General features: G+C 39.7%; 2 protein-coding genes across 7 annotated transcripts in view; one reads left to right on the forward strand and one right to left on the reverse strand.

The window, feature by feature from the left end:
- Nucleotides 1-16,022, forward strand: part of ZZZ3 (zinc finger ZZ-type containing 3) — a 60,735-nt gene extending 44,713 nt beyond the window's left edge. For all 6 annotated transcript variants that reach the window (XM_063137217.1, XM_063137247.1, XM_063137240.1 and 3 more), the window contains exons 8-12: nucleotides 236-331; nucleotides 7,473-7,625; nucleotides 12,288-12,422; nucleotides 13,279-13,379; nucleotides 13,690-16,022. In XM_063137217.1, coding sequence (XP_062993287.1) covers nucleotides 236-331; nucleotides 7,473-7,625; nucleotides 12,288-12,422; nucleotides 13,279-13,379; nucleotides 13,690-13,834 — 630 coding nt within the window. In that variant the 3' untranslated portion in view covers nucleotides 13,835-16,022. The remainder of the gene's footprint in view (nucleotides 1-235; nucleotides 332-7,472; nucleotides 7,626-12,287; nucleotides 12,423-13,278; nucleotides 13,380-13,689) is intronic.
- Nucleotides 16,023-17,200: 1,178 nt separating this feature from the next.
- AK5 (adenylate kinase 5) overlaps nucleotides 17,201-22,852 on the reverse strand; it is a 107,499-nt gene continuing 101,847 nt past the window's right edge. Inside the window, exons 13-14 of the mRNA XM_063117965.1 lie at nucleotides 20,809-21,000; nucleotides 17,201-18,443 (exon numbers count right to left, since the gene is read on the reverse strand). Of these exons, the coding sequence (XP_062974035.1) occupies nucleotides 18,336-18,443; nucleotides 20,809-21,000 (300 nt within the window). The 3' untranslated portion in view covers nucleotides 17,201-18,335. The remainder of the gene's footprint in view (nucleotides 18,444-20,808; nucleotides 21,001-22,852) is intronic.

Raw genomic sequence — 22,852 nt, forward strand, 5'->3', positions numbered from 1 at the left:
CACCAGACTATCTTGATGAGGGATAGGGATTTGAGGAGAGTGAAGTATCCTTATGAATGGAAAAGAGTTTCCAGACTAAAACATTTAGTGTTAACATTGGCAAATGTCATTATCAGATGTCACCCTTCTCTCATATTTATACCTTTTTAATGCTAATTGTAGCTTATAAATAGTATTTTACTGTTTATAAATTATACCTATATCTGTTTATTTTATTTTTTTCTTCTCCATCTAGGTTGCCAGCAGAGTACAAAAGTATTTCATAAAACTGACTAAAGCTGGTATTCCAGTTCCAGGCAGAACTCCAAACTTGTATTTGTACTCCAAAAAGGTAAACTGCAAGGAGACTTCACATTTAATTCTGGCGTTTAGATACAGATTAATTTCTGATAAAACATGAATGTTCATCTTTTTGCGTCATCCAGTTATCTACATGGCTTCTGTATAGTTGCATAATTAAATGGGAACTTCTATGTAAGTTTTCATCTTACCAAAAGTAATTAATCAAATAACTTTAGATATCAATAGCCATATAATGTCAATTGAAGGGGTAGTATTTTAGAAAAATGTATGTATGTTCATACACACACAGGTGTTTTACACACATAGGTACTTATAAGCACTGCTGCGTACTCTACACTTTCTTATTTCAATAATTGGTGTCATTCTATCAAGATAAGACAGGAGAGTGGCAAAGACCATTTTGTCCCCTAGTCAGCTTTGCTGTTCCTGTAACTTGTGCGCCAAATGAGCACAAAAACAACAACAAAAAAGCCTTGAATAGTTTTTCATTCATCATAACTTCCCAATCCCTCTATTTATCCTTTTGAATTTTTTCAGGGAACTTACCTAGGGGCAGTTTTGTAATGTTTGTCATGTTCATTGACATTTTCCAGAAAGCCACAGAGAAGTTTGAGGCATTCCTAAAAAAAAAAAAAAAAATTCTGAAATTCAGCAGGCTTCATTCACCCCTTCAAAAGAATCCAACAGAATTTCATCCAGTTCTAACAAAACATGAAGTTATGTCCACTTGCAGATTTTCCCATTATGGTCAATGGAGAGACACCAAAAGCTTCAGAAAATGAACCAAAGCAATAGTCTGCTTCAGATTAAACCATAGCTTATCTAAGGCTTCAAACCAAAGTGACTCTATCCAAACCAATTTCCAAATTAATTCTTACCTCTAGAATGCATGCTTTTGTTCTGTTAGAACAGTCTTTCTCAACCTGGGGCGCTCCAGATGTGTTGGACTACAACTCCCAGAATGCCCCAGCCAGCTGGCTGGGGCATTCTGGGAGATGCAGTCCAACACATCTGGAGCACCCCAGGTTGAGAAAGGCTGTGTTAGAAGGTTATGGAAACAAGCGGTACATGTGCCAGTTCCCATGGTGTTAGCTGGTGCTGCATTAAGTCAAAAGATTGGTGAACATTCACACTATAAGAGGAGAATTTGATGTGAATTCCTGACTGACTATAGCTATTAACATTTATTGCCTAGTGTGATATAGTTGATGTCTTCCCATCCTTATTGTAAAACATCCAAAACCCTATTTAGGGGTAGTTGTTCATGTATCGTATCTGTATTCTGATATTCTATTGCATACTTGACTTATCAAGCCCATTTCATGTGCTCTCTGGCATTGCCCTATCCATCATTTAGATTGTATGTCTCTCTAGACATTCTGTTATTAGTATGCTGCTGCTGTTCAATCTCTAAATAAATGTTTATTGTTACATTAAGGTTTAGAGTATTTTTGGAGGTTCAAAGCATTGAAATATCAGTGTTATAATGGAAGTATTATAGCAATATTACCAGGTTACTCAAAGCAAGTATTCTTTCTGCCTTCTGTACATGACTGAAATTACTTCCATGTTGTTTTGCCTTTAATTTGTTTATGTACAAAATATTTATGTAAACTTGACAAATAATGTAATGTGTCAAAATGCCAGTCTGCAAAGCTGCCCAGTAGAAATACTGAGCCAATTACAAGCTAGAAATAACTGGTGTTAAATATTACATTCTGGAAGACTGACTAATTGAACAAAATATATCTTAATGAAGGGCTAAGAATGTAAAGGCTATAAGGCTGTAGGCAATTTACAGATACTCAGAAATTCTCTAGAAGCACTTTTCATAAGGCACACACTGGATTTACATTCAGGATGGGTGAAACATTGTTTTAAACGACCTAAAATAGTTGAATGTACAAAACAATATGTTAAAGCTTACACCCATAAGCTGTGTTCGAATTATCAAAACTTGACTTTATAAGCCAATGTAGGAACAACCTCCTGCAACCTGTATGCAGCTGCTTCACCAGGGAAACAAGCCGGAAAGCTGCAATTAACTATCCCATTATGGGATTTCCCATTATGCCTGAACCAGGAAATGATGGTGGATGACTTACAAATAAGCCAGCACCTGAAGCTATGGTTTAAAACTTCATTAGGGATCCCTTTCAGTTTATACAACCTGACGATGAGAATTCTGCTGCTAAAATTTTGCCTCGGGTGGGGCAAGCTACTTGGACTAGGTGACCCCTTTATTGTATCCAGGGCCGGCGCTGCCATAGAGGCAACTCAGGCGGTGGCCTAGAGCGCCAAGCAAACAAGGGCGCTGAACGGCGCACCCGGAAGCTGCTCTCCTAGAGTGGCTTCCGAGCGCGCTGTTCCAAAGCCGCCGCCGCCCAACCCCAGTGTCCTGGCTTCTAAGCCAGCGCCTGGCCAGAAGCCGCTCCTGGCTTCGAAGCCAGGATGCTGGGGTTGGAGGCGGAGGCTTCAGAACGGCGCACCAGGAAGCCACTTCCGGTGCGCCGCTTTGAAGCCTCCGCCCCGCCCCCCAACCCCAGCGTCCTGGCTTCAAAGCTAGGAGCGGGCCCGGGGCGGAGGCTTCAGAACGGCGCGCCAGGAAGCCACTTCCGCCGCTGCTTCGAAGCCTCCACCCCGCCCCCCAACCCCAGCATCCTGGCTTCAAAGCCGGGAGCGCTCACGCGGGGGGAGGGGCGGGGCGGAGGCTTCAGAACGCGCCTGCCTAGGGCGCAATATAGTCTGGCGCCGGCCCTGATTGTATCAGCTGTACTGGCTGCCAGTTCACTTCCACCTGCAATTCAAGGTGTAGGTTACTATCTTGAGAGCCCCAGAATGCTTGAGACCTGGCTAATTGAAGGTCTCTCTCCTCCCTTGTGAACCTGCCCATCCTTTTAAGATCAGGCGTTGCACCCCTCTTGTATGTGCCTTCAGAGGTACTATTAGTGACAACATACATGAGGGATTTCTCGGTGCTGGTGCCCCCTTATATGAAACTCACTGCCCAAAGTGATTAAGTCATCCTGCTCTTTAATTGTTTTCCACCAGCAATTTGAAAACATTTCTCTTTAAACAAGAATTTGACTCTGTTATTTAATTTTATTGACGCTGGTTTTTGCGTTCGTTGATCTTCACTTGTTACAAATTAACATTTCAATGATTGGTTATATTTGTATGCTTTTTATATATCGTAAGCTGCTTTCAGTGACTCCTTTTGTAGAATGGAAAAGCAGATTATAAATTCCTTAAATAGAGAAATATTCTGGCTTAGTTTGGAAGACATTAACCACCCTATTGATGTAATGGGAAGCTATGGTTAATTATGCCTTCCTGGCTTGTTTTCCCCACTGCAATAAAGGGAGGATCAAAGAGGTTGCATGTGGGTGCTTGAAACTTGTTCATATCTTGGCTTATTAAGATCTTGAATGTAGCCAGTAGCTCTTAAAACTGAAACCATAATGCCTGTTTTTTCTTTGTAAAAGTATGTGACCTCTGTGGTCAGACATTTATTGCTTCATGTCCTAAGATGAGAATATAGAATGCCAAACGGGAATCCCTAATTTCACAGTTAGTTGTGTAAGCAGCGATATAGTCTCTAATGCAAAGAATATGTGGGCAACCAGTTAGTCTGCATGTTTGTTTCAGAATTATATGAATTAGATAGTTTGAAATGTTTTTAAAATAGATGCTGTTTTTTGATTACTTAGAGCATGGTATAAAACAGTTACTTAGGATCAATTCGATGCACATTTAGTCAGAAAAAAGTCCTACAATTCCGAGCATTCCCCCGCCAGCATGGCTGGCCAGGGAATGTTGTAGAACTTCTTTCTGTCTAAATGTGCATAGGATTGCACACTTAAAGGGTTTGGTTTAAATCACTCCAACCTGTTTGCATTGGTTGAGCTTCAGTTATATGCCAGTAGATTTACTTGTGGGTTTATGCAAATAGGGGAAGAAAAGTGTTATTTTTTCCATTTTGTTGACGGAAGCATCCAGTAGGTGTAGTGTATTATCATCTCTTACCACCCAGGAAACCTAGGGAACATTTGAGCTATAATTTCAGCACTGTGTCTAGTACCGTTAGACTCCTCCGCAGTCCTTTGCCTGGTTTTTCCCAGGACAGAGCTTGCTATTTCAGCTTCTCTCTTATTGCATTCTGGTTCTAACATAGCAAAGAGTCTTGTGGCACCTTTTGGCCTTGCTTTGCAAATGGTTCCAGTGGGGAAATGTATTTCCAAGCCTGTAAATAAAAAAGGAACTTGGCAGAAGAGAGACTGAAAGAACTGGGCATGTTTAGCCTGAAGAAGAGAAGATTGAGGGGAGACATGATAGCACTCTTCAAATACTTAAAAGGTATTTAAGTATTTCTTAAATACCTGGCCCTCCACACAGAGGAAAGCCAGGATCTCTTCTCGATCCTCCCAGAGTGCAGGACATGGAATAACGGGCTCAAGTTAAAGGAAGCCAGATTCCAGCTGGACATCAGGAAAAACTTCCTGACTGTTAGAGCTGTACGATAATGGAATCAGTTACCTAGGGAGGTTTTGGGCTCTCCCACACTAGAGGGATTTAAGAGGCAGCTGGACAACCATCTGTCAGGGATGCTTTAGGTTGGATTCTTGCATTGAGCAGGGGGTTGGACTCGATGGCCTTGTAGGTCCCTTCCAACTCTGCTAGTCTATGATTCTATGATATTCGTGTCATGAGTTAAAAATAAAATCTCTGAAGATCAGGCAGAGACCTCTCGCCTACATTCTCCAAAGCCTGAACATACCGGCTACTACTACCATCAGGGAAATCCAGTAGCAGAACACCACTGTTGGTTACATAAGGAGCCCATACCATTGAATTTAGGTGAAATAGAGAGGAGCACAGCGGGAAGGGCAGGAGAAGATTAGTTCTACTCCTATGCTCTTACTTTGGCAAACTAAGGTGCCATCTTGGGAGGATGTATTTAATGTGTTACTAACTTTGGCCACCAGATGGCAGCACAAACCAGAGAATGTGGTTCTAGCCTTCTCCAAACTGCTCCAAGGGACAGAGAAATCTGAGATCATAATTGCTCTGCTAAGCTCCTCCAGCCATCAGTTTTTGCTACTTCTGGGCTAACATCCTTGCATGATGCTGGCATCTTGGGCCTCCCCTGAATTATTCTGGAGGATCAGCTTCTGTAGAAAATCAAAGAAGCGGCGATCAGCAATTTGATTGATCAGTTCTTACAAGATCAGGGTAGGGTCCTTCATAAACAGAGTAAGCAAGAAAGAGTATTCTTCTGGCTCTTCATCTTCTTCCCCTCCTCTATCAGCTGCTGATTCCTTTGATTCTTCTGTGATGTAGAGCCTTGCCATGTAGGGAGCAAGAGGAGGATAATGCATCCATCAGTTCTCATACAGGCTCTACTTAAGGATTGCCAGTCCCTAATCCTTCAGAGATCATAGTCAGGTCAGATGAACCATATAATTCTAGTTGTCATCTGCATGTCATGTTTAGATCTACAGCCTGTTACACAGGAACTCATGCAGCCAACATCTGGGGATGCATTTGTGTTCCCAATTGAAAGTATCTATCAGAGAAGTATCCTTCCCATTATCCTTTAAGGTAGTAAAATCAGAATGGGTTATACCTCTCCAGAGCAAAAAAGTCATTGGTGTTGCACAGAGGTTCTATGCTCTCCTATGTCAATCAATGGCCATAGGAAGGAGTGTGTACAAGTACTACCTGTGGACATCCCTGAGAGCTTTCCTCTACTTCGTCTGTCTTTGTCAGACCATCTCTACTGTGGATAGAAGATCTTAGCCCGGACCAAAACCTGTATCCCGTCCTTCTGCACAGGGCTTTTCTAACATTGGCCAAGGCACCAGCTTTTGTCACAGACTCCACCCTTGATTCAATCCAGTTCTCATGAAGAGTAGCCACCACTGTAGCGAGACAATCCATTTGGGTCAGGCGCTAAAATGTGGACACATCCTTTTGCCTTGAACTACTCAAAGATGAACTGGTAGAAACTAGGGACAAACGTACAATATCTGACCCGATAAAGAGGATCTGAGACAACCCAGATAAATCTTTTGCTTTCATGTCAACATAACCTTCTTTCATGTCAGAAAGTACAAGAGTGGCAAACTGCCTTAATCTAGGACCAGAATCCCTGCTTAATGCAACATTCCATCTCCTCCAGGCCCAGACTTTCCCAAGCAATCAAGGGGGCTGCCAGCAATTCTGACTCCAATAACCCCCTATAAATGGAAGGTTCCAGTTATTCCTCTATGTCTAGGAGGCTTTGGCCATGGAATTCTGGGTGACGAAAACCATCTAGTTATTATATAGAGTTTCAGGCAAGACCCAGAGACAACTTTCAGCTGTTCCAATCTTCATGTCATGGATGAAACAGATAATCATAGAACAGGCCATCAGTCTCCTAAGAATGGGGGGTAGGCAGCCCAGTACCGTCCAGATGTTTTGTACTACAATTTCCATAACTCCAGCCAGCATTTGCTAATAGAGATTGTGGGATGGTGTAATAGTTTAATATTAGTATAATATAGTTTAATTAGTATAATATAGTTTAATATTATCCAACCCCCCACCGTAATTAACCAAGTAGGTGAGACACAGGTGGTCGTGCTGATGTTTCATCTGCCATGTTCCAGCATGTGCTAGGCCAAGTCAAGGGGAGGGGGGTCTTCCATATTTGTTTTTACTCTACTAGATTCCTCAGGTTGTCACGCTTGGCCACAGGAGAGGACTGGGGAGGAATTTAACAGTTCAGACCTAGTGCTGAAAATCCAGGTCAAATTATCCCTGCTTTACTTGGGTAATAGGAAGACAAATCCCACATTGGATATCTCTTATCATACAAAGCCAGAAGGAAACTTCATGGAAAGTGTCCAATTATATTTCTATTCATGTTATGTTTGAATAAGAAAATGCATGGTCTTTGACTAAATAACTAAATGGAATGGAATATATGGAATGAGAATATCTTTAAGTTGAAAGTTAGAAATAGTTTTCGTGTGTGTGTGTGTGTGTGAGAGAGAGAGAGAGAGAGAGAGAGAGAGAGAGAAATAAAGCCATTAAAAGATATAATTTTGTTTCCAAAGTGGTGTTATAAACATTTTAAGACCTCATTTTTAGCATTTCGCAAATAGATCTTTTTTCTATTGCAGTCCTCCAGTAGACGGCAACATCCTCTAAATAAACATCTCTTCAAGCCCTCAACTTTCATGACATCCCATGAACCTCCTGTGTATATGGACGATGAAGATGACAGATCCAGTTTTCACAGTCACATGGCCAATGCAGCAGAGGAGGAACCATCAGTATGTTTTGCATTCCAACTAGGTTGTTAAAAATAAGTTGTGAATGAAGGTGCTGAAAATTTATGAAAGTTCAGGAATGCCACTGTAGGATAAAGAAAAACACCTTCAGTCTAATAGGAACAGATGCTGCAGATTTGGGGAAGGGTATTTTGTTCATGGCATTTATTTAAATTGGGTGGAATTCAAACTTCGTGTGTGAACAAAACTGCTTCTTGTTGAAAGGACTCCTTCGGATAACCATTCCTTGTATCTTATGGGATGCTTTTCCAAAGAATCTCCTGACTTTGAGCGGGGTATTTAAAGGTTTTCAGGGTGTGTGTGCCTGAAGTGGAGGGGGCATAACTCAGTGATAGCATGCCTGTTGCATAAGGTCTCAGGTTCACGCCCTTGCTATCTCCAGTTAAAAGGATCAGGTACCAAGAGACCTGAGGCCATGCCGGTCAAATATTCTGCTAGATGGACCAAGAGACTATATAACACAATTTTATACCGCAGAACTTAAAAGTTCCTGTGTGCTAGCTGCAACAGCCAGTTGAATTGGTTAGATCCCTGTCAATATTTTTAGGAGGGTAGTAGCAATGATTGTCTTTTCTAGTAGAATTCAAAATCAGACCAGAACAGGATTTTCCTGCAGGGCTGCTAATAATGCAGCAGAATTTATTCATTCCAGTTGAATAGCTCAAGCCAAATTAGGGTGGAGGGAAATCAGCATCTGTTAAGTAACACCTTAGCTGAAAAAGTGAGTCAGTCTTCCTTTCTAAAATTTGCATGTGCCTCTTTCTGCCTGTTTCCTGCGGTATTACGGTTACTGTGAGGATTGTCTACAGTGTTGCTATAGCAGGCAAGTGGGTCCATTCGCACATCATGATAAGCCATGATGGGTTGTTCGTTTGCTGGCTAATCCATGTTACTTCCCATAGACGATCAGGTGCTCTGCAGCTCTTTGTGGGTTGTTTCCTCTTTAGTCCTCTTGCCAGCTCCCGGCACATATCCCATGGGCCTCTGTAGCACAACCTCAGCAGCCTACTCCACTAATGAGCACAAATGCACTCATTAGTGGAATAGAGGTTTTTTTTTGTCATTTTCACCTTTGGAGAGCTCTGCACATATTTAATGTTTTTTCCACCTTCATGGAGAGTTGCACAAATTTATACACACACACACATACTTTTGGGGAGATTTGCACAAATTTAATTTTTAAAAATACTTTTGCATAAGCATAACTTGCAAATTTGGGAAAATCTCTCCGAACGTTTAAACAAACAGACACTTGCACAAATCTCCCTGAGGGTGAAAAAAAAAGTTAAATATGTGCAAATATCCCCGAAGGTGTAAAAACAAAAGTGTCACTGTCTACGGATGCAGTGAAGTGAAGATGTAAATTGACTAGTAGCATTTGAAAACGTAAGACCACAAGGAGCGACCAACTTTTTTGTTGCTCCCACCAGGCGGCTCTGTAGCCCTTTCTGACTCGCCATGCACAAGCCATCGTGCTGGGTTCATATGTCACAGCAATCCACTATGAAAACAAGCCGCCCTGAACAACCAAACAACAAATCATGGATTCTCAGGGTTGCTTGTGTGTGGTAACAAACCATGCTGAGGAAACGGTGCCAAGTTCAGACATCAGAACAAGCCACCCTGAAATTAACAAGGCTGGCAATCCACTGCAGTAGCCATATAAAGACATTTCAGTCTGCTACAAGTTTTCATCTAAGAAATGATTAAATATAGTCTTTCCAGCTTGATCAGGCATACTCTTTTCATGCATTCATGGTGCTTATTAATCTCCTGTTTGGATGTTTTGGTCTGTAAGAAAAAGATGAAGCACAACTAAAGTGAAACTGCAGCAAGTTTTCTTATTCTGCATCTCAGATTGTGAAATCTTATTGAAGGATTTTGTGTGCTAGTTTTGTTTTCATCAAAACAGGCCTCCTCTCCTCTCCATCACATTTTGAAGGATAATAAGGTCACAGTATAGATTACATTAGAAGCCATGCACTCCGCTATTACAGTTTTTCATTCTGTCTTGGTTGCATCTTTACCTTCAGGGTAGGTTTAGTTTCTTCTTGTGCTGATAGTTTTTCTCATTCCTAGCTGCAAATGTATTTTAGAACTGCTAGGTGAAGCCGATAACTTAATTTTCAGATACATTGTTTTTTAAAAGGAGAGGGGAAAACATATCTTCAAAAGTGAAGCGTTTCTAACATCTTTATTAGCAGTTTGTTGTCTTTGAAAGCTAGTACGTTGTGGTGATTTTGTGTTAGGGTAGAATGTGGGAAGCAGATGCAAGTGCTTAGTCAATGCACAAGCTTTCTGCCTAGTCCTGAGCAAGTCACTAACCAGGTTCATACAATAAACTGAGCTCATTGGAGAGATTGTTTTAAATATGCAACCCACACTCGGGGATTGTCATGTCATGTGAACTGGGCCACCAAGGGTTATTTGACCATTAAACAACCTTTGCATAACCCTCAGTTTTTTATAGGATTATGCAAGGGTTGTTTAACCATCAAATAACCCTTAATGGCTGGGTTCACACACAACCCCCAACTGGAGATTGCCTATTCAAAATGGTGCTCAGCATGCACTGCTGCTCATCATGGGTTAGACAACCCTGATGAGTCCAGCATGTTGTGCGAACTGGCTATTATCTCTCTTGAATCTAAACCCCATGTATGCAGCTCTTGAGTTTTTGGGTCGAGGGACAGGATAGAAATATGACAAACAAGAACAAGTAATTTTAGGTGAATTTATCTTTGCTCAAGGCTTCAATTCTACTTATTAGGAAGTAAGTGCCTTAGAACTCAATGAAGGGTACTTCTAGGCAAACATGCATAGCATTGCATGTGAATATAATATTTTCTGAATTTTCTTTGAAAACATGTTTCAATATTTAGAATGTAATAATAATTAATAGTAATCTACCTTTAGGGTTTTTTTTATTTAGTTTCAAATAAAAGAAGGCATATCACTTGTGTTTTCTTCTGAAGATAATGGCCAGCTTTTGCTTCTTCTGAAAGTTGTATAGTTCTTTATATGAGCTAACTTTTTTCAGGTGGATGTTTTTGTAGTTAAATGAGCTCCAGAACTGTACAGAACACCTGCTATTAGTTATTTATAGGGTAGGGGTGGCATCATGATAGATGATAATACAATAAACCATGTTCATGACTGGGGTGGTGGTGAGAGGATGGCTAGGGAAGGGATTAGATAAATTGTCTTGTGGTGGGGCTGGAATGAGATGGGGTTATTTTTGTTACATTAATCATGCATAAATGTCAGTAAAACCATACCAGATATGACTCTTTATGCCAGTTGCAACTTAATAGTTCAAGTTGAAAGAAGAATGAAGTTTCATAATCCACTGTTGAGTCTGACAGTATAGATGTTCTCTTTCTAGTGTTTTTTGCATTTATATCCCATCTTTCTGTGAAGAACTTTAAAGTGGTATACATGGTTGTATACTCTTAATAACTTCAAGAGGTAGGTTAGGCTAAACTTCATGACTAAGAGGGGATTTGAACCTGGGTCTCTCCAGTCCTAATCTGGCATGCTTCTCCACATTGGCTCTCATCATTGCACAGAATCAGCACTTGCGAAACTAAATATATGTCCTATTTACAATCGGACCTTTGAGTCTGGATTTTAGTGGTCAGACCAGAGACTCGTTGCTATTGTGGAATTGGAGAATAATTGAATCCTTTGCATGTATAGTGCTGGAACACAGCCATGGAATTTTCAGACATTTTACATTCAGAAAACCCTTTCCATATCGATACATCTATTGAGGAACGTAGTAGCCTTAGAGAGATACTAGAGTGGATTTTAGGGTGTTTAGTCAGCTCCAGTAGTAGCCGGCTCTGTTGGGCCTCACTGTTGCCTTATATGCATAGAGAGCCAAATTCTATATGACATTAAATGCATGTTTTGTGCAGCTTTTTAGAAAGGCAAATAGCGTCAGTGAGGGGTGGTGGTGGTGGTGGTATGAAATAATTACTGGGATCACAGTATTTGTGGAGCGGAGAATTTAAATCTTTCCTCCCCTTCTTGGAGCCTGAGGAAAATTCTTCTGAAGTTTATACTTTTCTGTGGCAGGAAATCGCCATTTCCTCCCAATGCAAACTGGCACCTTCAGAGAAGATATTTTCTTCAGGACCTGAGTAGGGGAGTTAAAAAATAAATTCTGTGATCTACTACAGCTGTGATCTTTATGATCAACGCCCCTACTCTGTTGATGTTTCCATTTTTTTAAAACTCACATGTTAAATGCAAAGGCATGTTTAATGTTATACCTTGTTTGGCCCATATTGGAAGTGGTGGGCAAACTTGTCTAAAGTTGCTCACCTCATTGGGTACTTCTGACAAATTTTCACAGCATTCCCTGAAACACAGTTTGAAAACCAAGGAATATGCTCATATACATCCGTACACTGTGATATCCAATACCAAGACTGAATAGGTGATTATATTTTTTCAATGCCATTTTAAGGCAGGCAGCTCGAGTTGTTTGCTAGAAAATACCAGTATTTTAATAGCCTGATAATGGAAAACAATGTATTTGTTAATTTGGGCGTCTGCTTACATGGTTTGGCTTCTTCCTTCTTAATCTTATTTTCGGTAACTTTCAAAGTAAGAGTTCTCGTGCTCTCACTTCAACAGGATGAAGAAAGTATCCCCGTAGCATATCGAGAATTACCAGAATACAAAGAGCTACTCGAACTAAAAAAACTGAAGAAGCAGAAGCTGCAGCAAATGCATGCAGAAAGTGGTTTTGTACAACACATAGGTTTCAAGGTTAGTAAAGATGTAGAACACCTTTGGTCAGCTATGGAGGGTAAGATCCTCAGCAGTACTTATATTAGGCCTCAGGAAGAAGTTGGAAAATATATACCATTTCATACTGCCAGGATTCCAAATCAATGGAGATGAATAATGTTCTTTTTAAAAAATAGATAGCTAACTAGTCAGAAACTTTAAACCAGCCTTCCCTAGCCTAGTGCTATACAGATGTTTTAGACTACAACCCCCATCATCCCTGACCACTGGCCATGCTGAATGGAAATTTTAGTCCAAAATATCTTGAGGGTTCCAAGTTGGAGAAGGTTGCTTTAAGACTCTATTGAGAGAATAGATGAAAGCAAAAGTTACATAGGAGCCTGGCCTTCGTTAACATTGTCCAAACTTTGATCTGGAACCACATGTAATTCCCAGGAAAGGCAACAAAGGTGGCAAGGTCTTAACTATTCTTTTTCTCCTGCCTTAGACACTAAGTAAAGGAGAAGGGAATGAAGAATGGGAGGAAATGTGGGTGTAGTTGGAAGTAATGCTGTCTCTATAGGTGCAATACCAGAAAGCCTATAGGGAGCACATGCCAGTAAAGTGAGGAAGAGGTATTTGGCTGGTCTCAGTAGAAAAAAGTAATACGTTTCTGGGGATGGTACAACTCTGTTTAGGGAATCCATTGGGGAACTCATCCCAGTTATATACTATCTTCGTGGTGTTGGGCGTTGGAAAATTAGCATAAAGGGAAACGAATTTTGCGGTGGTGTTACCCGCTCTGTATGGAATATTTGTCTGACCAACCTTGTATTTTTGGAGATTATTTTTGGAACTCTTTTTCCTGAGTGCCTTTTGCTGAATTTGTTTTCAGTGTGATAACTGTGGAACTGATCCCATTCAAGGCATTCGGTGGCACTGTCAAGATTGCCCTCCAGAAATGTCTTTGGATTTCTGTGATTCTTGTTCTGACTGGTAAGCAGCAAAGTTGATTACATTAATTTACAATTTGCAAATACGTTTTTTAAACAAGACTAATCACAAAGTAACTTCTTACTCATATGTTCAACTTACAATCTGAAATGCATACTGAAAAATCCTAGAACTACTATGAGTCTCTGATAAAATAATTGTTCTTGTATGCATTGTAAGGCAATACATTTTTGAAGAATTTTCTAACGCATGGATTTCATTATTCACTATGAAATGCATTCAGTGTGAGAGAGTGAGTAGTTTCTGAGAAATGTCATACCTCTCAAATAATGCTCTTTTCCTTTTCTTTCAGTCTTCATGAAACAGACATTCACAAGGAAAATCACCGATTGGAGCCTATGTACAGAGCAGAGATGTTCTTAGATAGAGACTACTGCCTGTCACAAGGCCCCAGTTATAATTACCTTGACCCCAACTACTTTCCTGCGAATAGATGACATGGAAAGCAAATCTGCAACCTGACGCTTAGTATCCTCTTTGAAAACCCAACTGTGGCGCTGTTCTTGATTCTGTGCCCACCTTGGAAAGACATTTACTTTCCCAGGAATGTTATCCACAGCATGAGAGCTTCCCTGGTGCCCTCATCAAAATACAGCTCTCTGACCCGTCATGATACTAGATCACTGAACCGAGGTTGAACATTCCTAGTGTGCAGGAGGCTTTACTGGGGAGATTTTCTTTTCGCCCCATTAGTCATTTTTTTAGATGGTGAGTCTAAAAAGAGGAATTACAGAGGTGTGGCCAGAAACGAAAGCACACATTAAAGACAGTCAATTCCAAAGGCGTAAAGAACTTGGCTATTATGAGATGCAGAGGTGATGAAGTACTTACATTAAAAACAGTTGAATAGTTTGCAGTTTTGTTGTGAAAATAGTTTTCCGCACAGAAACTGACTTTCTTAGGCAAAGTTTTAACCTATGACAGTGTTTGCTTCTAGGACATACTCTTAAAACAATCACTGTCCCTGTGATGGTCGGTAATAGGCCTCGGAGCTGCTTAATCACATTGATGTTTCTTTATCTTTTTGAGTCCCCCCCCCCCTTTTTACCACAACAAACTTTTATTTACCAACAGTGAAGCACTACAGGAGGCAACTGTGGCATTGCTTCCTTAACCAGCTCATGGTGTGTGAATATTATAAAATTGTCACGCAGATATATTTTTAAATGTAATGTTATATAAGATGACCATGTGATGTGTACAAAAATATGGTGGAAAGTGCCAGTGGTAGTAACTGTGTAAAGTCTCTAATACCCAACATTAACTCTTATAAAGTAAAATACACAGCCTTCTGCCTCTGTATTTGGAGTTGTTATTACAACTCATCAAAGAAAACTGCCTAATATAAATCATATATGGTAATAATTTCCTCTTTTGTAGTATGCACAAGATCCATGAAAGATTGTATTTTTATTACTATTTAAACAAGTGATTAAATTTAGCCTGAGCAGTGAGCAAGGGTTCACATGCATTCTTTTATACTGCTGGATTTTGTTGTGCATCATTTAAAACATTTTGTATGTTTCTTCTTATCTGTGTATACAGTATGTTCTTAAATAATGTTCAATTGTCAGGAGAACTGTGAGAAATAAACTATGTGGATGCAGTCTGTTTATATATAGAATGCTTACTGTGACTTCTTTCTGAGGAGGTTTGACTTTTGAACCAACATTAAAAATTGAGAATACCATTTAGCTCATAGACTAAAGGGTTGTTTGATCCTGTTAAGGGGCTCTGTGTGTTCTAGTAGTCTTTGTCTCAGCCTCTTCCAGGATAATGCTGTCAATGTCAATACCCTGATTCTAACAGGCCCACCCAGTTCAGAACCCTGTGTGCACTCCATTGTGCAGATGGACCTCTTGTGCACATGCTACTCTATTCACTTCGATGGAGGAAGCAAATTTGCTCACCAAGAGCAATGGTCACACAGAGCTCCTTCCTCTTTCGAAATGATTGGAGCAGCACTTGTGGGTGCATGTCCGAGCTGCCATGTGTTTAAGAAACCACTGGATCAGAGCAATTTCATGGCAGAAGATATCAAGGAAAGAAATAAGACTTCCATGTAATTTGTTTATGACCATGATGCATGTTTCCTTGTGTTCTTTTTACAAATCCTTCCCCACGCCACCCCCCCACTTTACAGAATAAAGAAGAAAGGCATTTTGGTACGCTTTATTAGCCTAACGATAGCAATGATTGAAAAAGCTTTGTAATATTTGCTATATATTTTTAGCTAATATATCATTCTGACATGTATAACTTGTGATTCAGAAATGCTGATTATTTTAACTGTAATAGATTTCCACTTGCTTAAACAAAAACTTGAATTTTCAGAGTGACTTAGAATACATGTTTAACTTAAAATATGGCAGTAAGTAACTAACGAAGAATTGGCTGGTGCTTTTGATAGCAGCATTAATTTCGGTTTAATCACAGTGTTAATTTTCACAGTGTTTGTTTAGGTGTAATCACTTTTTGTTAGAGAAGTTTAAGCATTTTTTTTAATATATTGGGTAGATGATGCAGTACCGTTTCTAAATGACTGAGCAGTATAATACATCGTCTGTAAGCATATCTCATTCTTTGAGAAATTTAATAAACCAAAATATATATAATGTAAAAGAATACACCTGATGTATTTCACTTTTCTCTTTAATGAAAGCAAAACCATATTGCTTTGGGAATCAAAAGTAACAAATCACGCAAATATAAAAGTGAATATTCTTTTTCATATTTCTCAGATGATATATCCCCTCCACACAGATAATTCCTTATACTGTAAAGTTTAGAACCATCATTCTGAGTTTGTGGTGTGGAAATGATCTGCGTATCATTTGCTATGACAATTGAAACATTGAGAAGTGATTGGTCCTGTAACACTTTGAGCAGGTGTGTAGATGTTGGACCCATCCTAATATTTTTTGATGGGTTGTATTGTGTGGCAATGATAAGGACCCATGGTTTGAAAAATTGTGTCTAGTTCCATCCTAAGTCCCTTGGTTAATCTTTGTTTTAATTGTTTGATTTGTTACATTTTTATTCCACCCTCCTCCTAAGGAGAATATGCTTCCTGTCCCCAGAGAGACTTAGTATGTATGTCCCAGAATTTGTGAGCCAGTAACCCATTATACTGGAAAAGGTGGGTAATTTGTCTCAAGTGTGTTTCAAAGATCAGAACAGACGTTTAAAATCTGATTTTAGGTGTTTAGGGTCAACTGCATGTTTGTGTTGCTACCCAAACACACATACATTGTATATTGAAAGATGAAATGAAACATAAAAGTAAAGATGGCCAATCTTTGGGGTTCGAAACCTTGCAATTATTTTTCCAAACCTTTAATTAGCAGAGAAATTATCAGCTCTAGAGCAAAGTGCAAACCAAGATTTTATATAGCTTTCTTCAAACAGCCGAACTTTGCATTGTATTTTAATGACTCATGTTTGACATGCCTTGACATACTACTTAAACATGCCTGGCTTGTCCTTCAAAGTATAGTGCAGTTGCCATATATGAACATCCAGAGTTGCATAAATAAAAACATCTCATTTTATCTTTCAGAGTATCTGTTCATGATGCAAATTTCAAACAAGTTGAAAAAATGCAGGATTAAACACTGACTGTATGAGTATTTTATTGTATTTAACAAGAGTAAAGGTGCAGAGTAAAAAATGACTACTCTTAGCGTTAGTCCATACATTTTATTTGTTTTACATCTTCATTACAAGAGAAGTAACTTGAAAAATACAAATCTGCCTCAAGTGCTCATTGATAATGCAACTGTTGACGGAAAGATCAATCATGCAAGCAGAATAGTGGATGATTTAGAAGAAGGATGTGTTCCCTTCCTAAGAATACTAATACACTTTTGTCTGCTGTTCAGCGTACAGAAAATCCTCCAATATTTTAGTTGACTTCTCATCTTTTTGTGTAAAGTGTGTGGATAAGTGGATTTAAAAATACAGGCTGTTTGAATAATGCTTCATTTCCACACCTTTAAGCTATTATATTAAACCTTAGACAATGAAAAATAACAGCTTAGGGTTTAAAATTGAAATTTACAGTTGCCATATTTACTGGACAAACATAGTAATCAACATACATATTGATGATTGCCTCCAACCCTTTAAAAGGTGTGTTCGTTAGTTATCTCAGCATGTAAATATTATTTTACAGTCTCAGCATGTATATATTATTTTACAGTCAAATACTACCATAATTAGTTTAAGTGTTTACATGTCTTAGGTACACCAGCAGTATTTCGGAGCAGATTTTTTTTTTATCAGACAACAATGCTCCTACATTATCATTGCAAATTTTAAAACATTATCCTTGCCATAAATACATAGACCATTTGTACCCACTTTGATGTCAACACAATAACTGACCCTATAATCACATTTGTGAATTGCTTCATATTTAACCAATGTGTTGAATAATGTATTTACACTGCTTTTCTGAGAATTCTCCAACTTCTACTGCTTTGTGACTGCAACTTAACTGCAGGCATGTTCCAACAATAAGATAACATGGCAGAAAACAGATTTTTCAAGCACTATAAAGAAAGAGCAAGCTTAAATAGCCTTAAAATTGAGCTGTCTGTTTACAAAAACAAATGCGGAGTTATGTCAGTTCTGTTGACTGGGAATTCAATGCTGTTGACTGTATATTATAACAGGTAATACTGAAGTGCAAGGCTTGATTTATATAAATCAGTTGCTTTTTACCATGCTGCTTTTTAACCTGCAAAGTGCAAACTGATCCACAACATACAGTACAAGTGTGCAATTATTGTACCATATGGGTTATAGACATTTTTACGTTTACAACATGCACTAATCTTTCAAGGCAGCAGCTATTGCTTTGAACAGCATGTTTGAGGACCTGTGTGTGTGTGTGTGTGAGAGAGAGAGAGAGAGACAGAGACAAAGGGAGCATTGTTACACTGTGTGTGCTGAAAGAGATGCTGTTCCTTCCTTAGTCAGAAAAGTGTCAACTGAAGCACATGTTTCAAGAAAAACTTCTTCCGGTGTTCCTTCTGCATTTATCTATTAAAAACAGAGATTTTGTATCAGATATCTAAACACCAAAAGGGCAACAGTCCTGATCACCAAATACTTCTAATTGCAAATGCTGACCGTGAGTGCCTAAAGTAGTCTCCCCCAACCTGCTGACATCTGGATTTGGGCTACAACTGGCTGTGGATGATGGGAGTTGTAGTCAGATATCTGGAGTGCACCGGGATGGGGCTGGCTGTCCTACAGGATTGGAGCTAAAATGGGGCCACAGAGAAAAAGGTGCAGGAACCCTAAAGAACAGTACCCATGGAATGTAGCATCAGCTGGGGGAGAAGAATGGGAAACCAGCAGGGAGAGGGAAGGTGGCTGGAACTCTGAACGGCAGCCTTCCTGTTAGAACACTCTGCAACACTTGTCTCTACCTATCTGAATGCAGGATGAGGAAGTGAGTCAGAATGCTTGATACCGACCTAATTTGGCAAGCAGAAACCAGAAGCAGCAGAAGCTAGCTGTATGATGGTGGTAAGCCTGAAAGCCTGCCACTTACTGACAAAGCTAAGTGTCCTGCCCAGCTGTTGATTGTTGGAACTTAGAAAACACTTCAGGTCTGCCATAGATCCTCTGCTGTTTTAGAGGAACACACTGGAGAGGGTTTGCTGGACAGTTTACAGACCCTAGATGTGGGCCACTCTTCTGGAATGCGATTTGTAGACTCCAGCATGTCCAAAAGGTTGTACTTGCTGACTGATCAGAGATGCTTCAATCCTATCTCTTCCCAATATGTGTCTTGCCCCCGCCCTCTAGATTTTAACTTCTTACATTTCTAAAAGCAAGATTGGGTAACATAACATGAAGAGGAAAAGTATATTGTGGGTGGAGAGGCTAAAAGTTTCAGATGTCAAATTACTAGGTGCATTGATGAAAGAGACCTTTTTGTCTTTCCTGCTGAGTACTTTGAAGTATGAAATATTACCCCTTTATACTAAAATATCCGAGGGCACTCAGATTTACATGCTCTATGTTTCCCAAAGGAGCTGACTGCAAAATTTATTTAGTAATGGCAAAAGAGAAAAAACCAATACTAGCTGACTTTTCTATTTTCTTGTTGTTTGAAGTATTAGTATAACGTACCCTAAGGATTTCCAAGCATAATGTTGTTGCCTTTTCTGTCTTGGTTTCTGGATTTATTTAATTCATTCCAGCGTGGGATTTTTATATGTGACCTTTGTGAAAAATGCTGCAATAGGACATTTATTCAATGCCTTCAGTTAAACAAGTGAAGTGAAGTCAAATAAGTCTATTAATTTTATTTGGCCAGATAACTAGAAGAAGGGAAAAAAGGAGGGATATTTTTTGCAAGCTGCCAAAATGGTATACTTATTTTTCATAGATGAAAATCAGTCTGAAGCCCCATACTTTTTGGACTTAAATGAACAAAACTATTTTAAGCACCTTATTTTATTTGCTACAAACACACAGGGAGTGAGACTAACACATTTATTATAGGCTAAGTATTTGGGGACTGCAGTCAACTTCATTGTTTTGAATTTGTTGGTATTTCCCTCTCCATTCAGTTCAGTAGTGATCGTAAGTTTGTTTCTGTTGTTTTGCATGTTATGCTTTTCCTAATTAGAAAGCACTTGCATATAAGGGGGGGATGAAACTCCTAAATGAGGAATACTGTGTGAGTGTGTGGATGTGTGTCACATGTTAATTGACATGGGTCCAAAGGACTACTACATGTGCAGTTGGACTTCCCATCCTCACGCTATTGTAGCCCATATTGTCCACTGAAAACATTCTGAACGTTATGGAACTCTCATGAGTGGCATTTGAGAAAGCATACGTGGCTGTAGGCAGAGGAGAATTGATAAGCCCCTCCCCCTCCCATGTGTGCACAAGGCACTTTAAACACGCTTGGGCCGACTGTTTAAAATGTGAAAAGCTTTTCCGCCTGCTCCCTGGAAACGATCAACCCATTTAGATTTCCTCTTGGACTATCTGCAATTTGATATGAAAGGAAGGATGCTTATCAATACGGTGATTCCCTAGAAATTCAACATCTGATCTCTGTTCATAAGAGGCTTTTCCCCATACCCATGGATATTTTGTATAACTAGTGTACACTACTATATTGGAATCTCTAAGATGTTAACTTGTTTTCAGCTTTACTATTAATAATTTCACTCTATGCCAAAAGTACTGTATTCGTTGCGAACAATGAGAAAGTACAATGTGTGTCTGACTAAAATGGAGCACTTCATTGTTTTACAGTAGCACTGAAAAAAAGTTTGCAGCACATGTGCACCATGTCATCAAGTGTATATTGTAACTGAATTAGCTCTCAATTCCTTGAATAAATTTTAGTAATGGGATGGAAAGAACAATAATTTACCTTAAACAGTGGAATTCTGTTTTCATAATACATGATCACAGGTTCAGTGGCTTGGTAGTAAGTTTCAATCCGCTTCATGACAGCTTCAGTATTATCTTCCAGGCACGGGCTACTTTGACTTCTTTGCAGAAGGCGGCTGCTCATCGTCTTAGAGGAACAATCCATGCACAGCACCAGGGATGGCGCTCCAATCTGAAGAAATTTTGGGAAGAAATTGGGTCAGGGTTCTTCAAAGCCTGCCTGTCGTTGAAGGCTCCCTCACTCCCTTTACGGAATAAAAGAGCTGCCTCCAACATAATGTTCTCCCTTCATGGGAGTAGTGTCACAATGCAAACTAAAGAGGGATTTTTTGGACAAGATTCAGACAAGTGATTCATTTCTTGTCTGATTTCATGCTTACATCTTCTTTCAGTAGGTACATGTGTCTTTATGTCCCAAGATGATGGAGGGGTGGCCACGCGGGCTCACAAATATTTGTTGCCCACACCACACCCCATACACACACTTTATCTTTACAATAACCCAATGATGCAGGTTACATTGAGAGACAGAGACTGGCCCAGGGTAACGTGGTGAGCTTGGTGACTAGGTATTTGTATTGGGACTCCCCAGAGTCTGGCACTCTTAAACACTACACCTCACTGGCTTTTAATATGCTATGATATCTTGTTCTACAGTGGGGGTAGGCAACTCAGTGCCCACCAAATGATTTGGATTATAACTCCCATAATCCCTGACCACTGGCAATGCTGGTTGAGTCTAATGGGAGATGTATTCCAAAACATAAGGAGTTACCCATCCCTGATGCATAACTCTGTAAATAACAGCAATAAGAACAACAATCTCTTGCATAACACTCTACTGAATGAAAAAGCTAATGTGACTTGTGGCTGCAGTGTGATTTTTCACTTTTGTGTTTGTGGAGAATGAGCAAAGGGAGCTCTCAATTCAAGTACAGTTTGCGTATCTTTCCCCTTCTCCGAATATCCAAAACATAGGCAAAGATGGCTCTAATAAGTGCATTCTCTATTGACATTACCTGCTAGAGTACCAAGTGTGTGCTATGTACCATGCTGTGATTCTCAAGGAAGAGATTGGGTTTTGCTGGTGAAGGCCCTGCCTATCTTTTAAAGGGGCTGAAGCGAAATGAAGAAAATATTCAGTGACACTATTGCAGCCACAGGTGCTTCCGTTTGTCAGGCAGTCAATTTCTGCTTCACAAAAATAACTGCACTAACATGAAAGTTTTGAAGTAGGATTTTCTGTGAATACATGTAATAGCATATAATGATACATGTGGATTCTATTCACTGAGTAGCCCTACCTGCTGATGGGGGAAGCATTTAAATTTAAGATGGTTCTCAAACTCGTAGGAAATAAGTGTGTGTGTAAATCATTTGTAAGCTGGAAAGAAATCAAGGTAGTGGTACTCCATTTCTTTCTCTACCGCCCCCCTCAATTTCACAGGCACAAAATTGAAGAAGATGGAGCAGACAAAGCAAGTGGTATATAGCAGTAATCAGCAATTTTATTTCCATGGACTAGTGGAATAGTACTCTTAAAGAGCAATTTTGTTGCTGTTGTCAAGCCAACAATACGGTGATGCTATGAAAGGTAAAACAGTGTTCACATTTCTTATGCCTAACCATGACTGCTTTATTTAAAAGGTGGAAAAGCTCTGATTCCAGATGTACCAATTGATATGAACTGTATCATTAGACCTCTAATGCACTTCCCATCCAATGTTTATTCTGAGTGTCGGCTCTGCTTATCTGTGATAAGAACCTCCTCATATACGGTTTGATCCTTCTGTAGAGGGTCTTGCTTTGAATTCTTGTACCACGGAGGCCAAATCGAATTGCCATGAGAATGTGAGCCCTTTCTCTAGGGCAGCTTCCTCAACTTTATGCCCTCTAGATGTGTTGGCCATGCTGGTTGGAGATTCTGGGACTTGTAGGGCACGAGGTTGGGGAAGGCTGCTCTTAGTGACACAAACCATTTGGAAAGGCATAACTAACCCTAACATTTTAAAATTAAAGATGAG

Source organism: Elgaria multicarinata, chromosome 1 (assembly GCF_023053635.1).
Source record: "Elgaria multicarinata webbii isolate HBS135686 ecotype San Diego chromosome 1, rElgMul1.1.pri, whole genome shotgun sequence".
Classification (NCBI taxonomy): domain Eukaryota; kingdom Metazoa; phylum Chordata; class Lepidosauria; order Squamata; family Anguidae; genus Elgaria; species Elgaria multicarinata.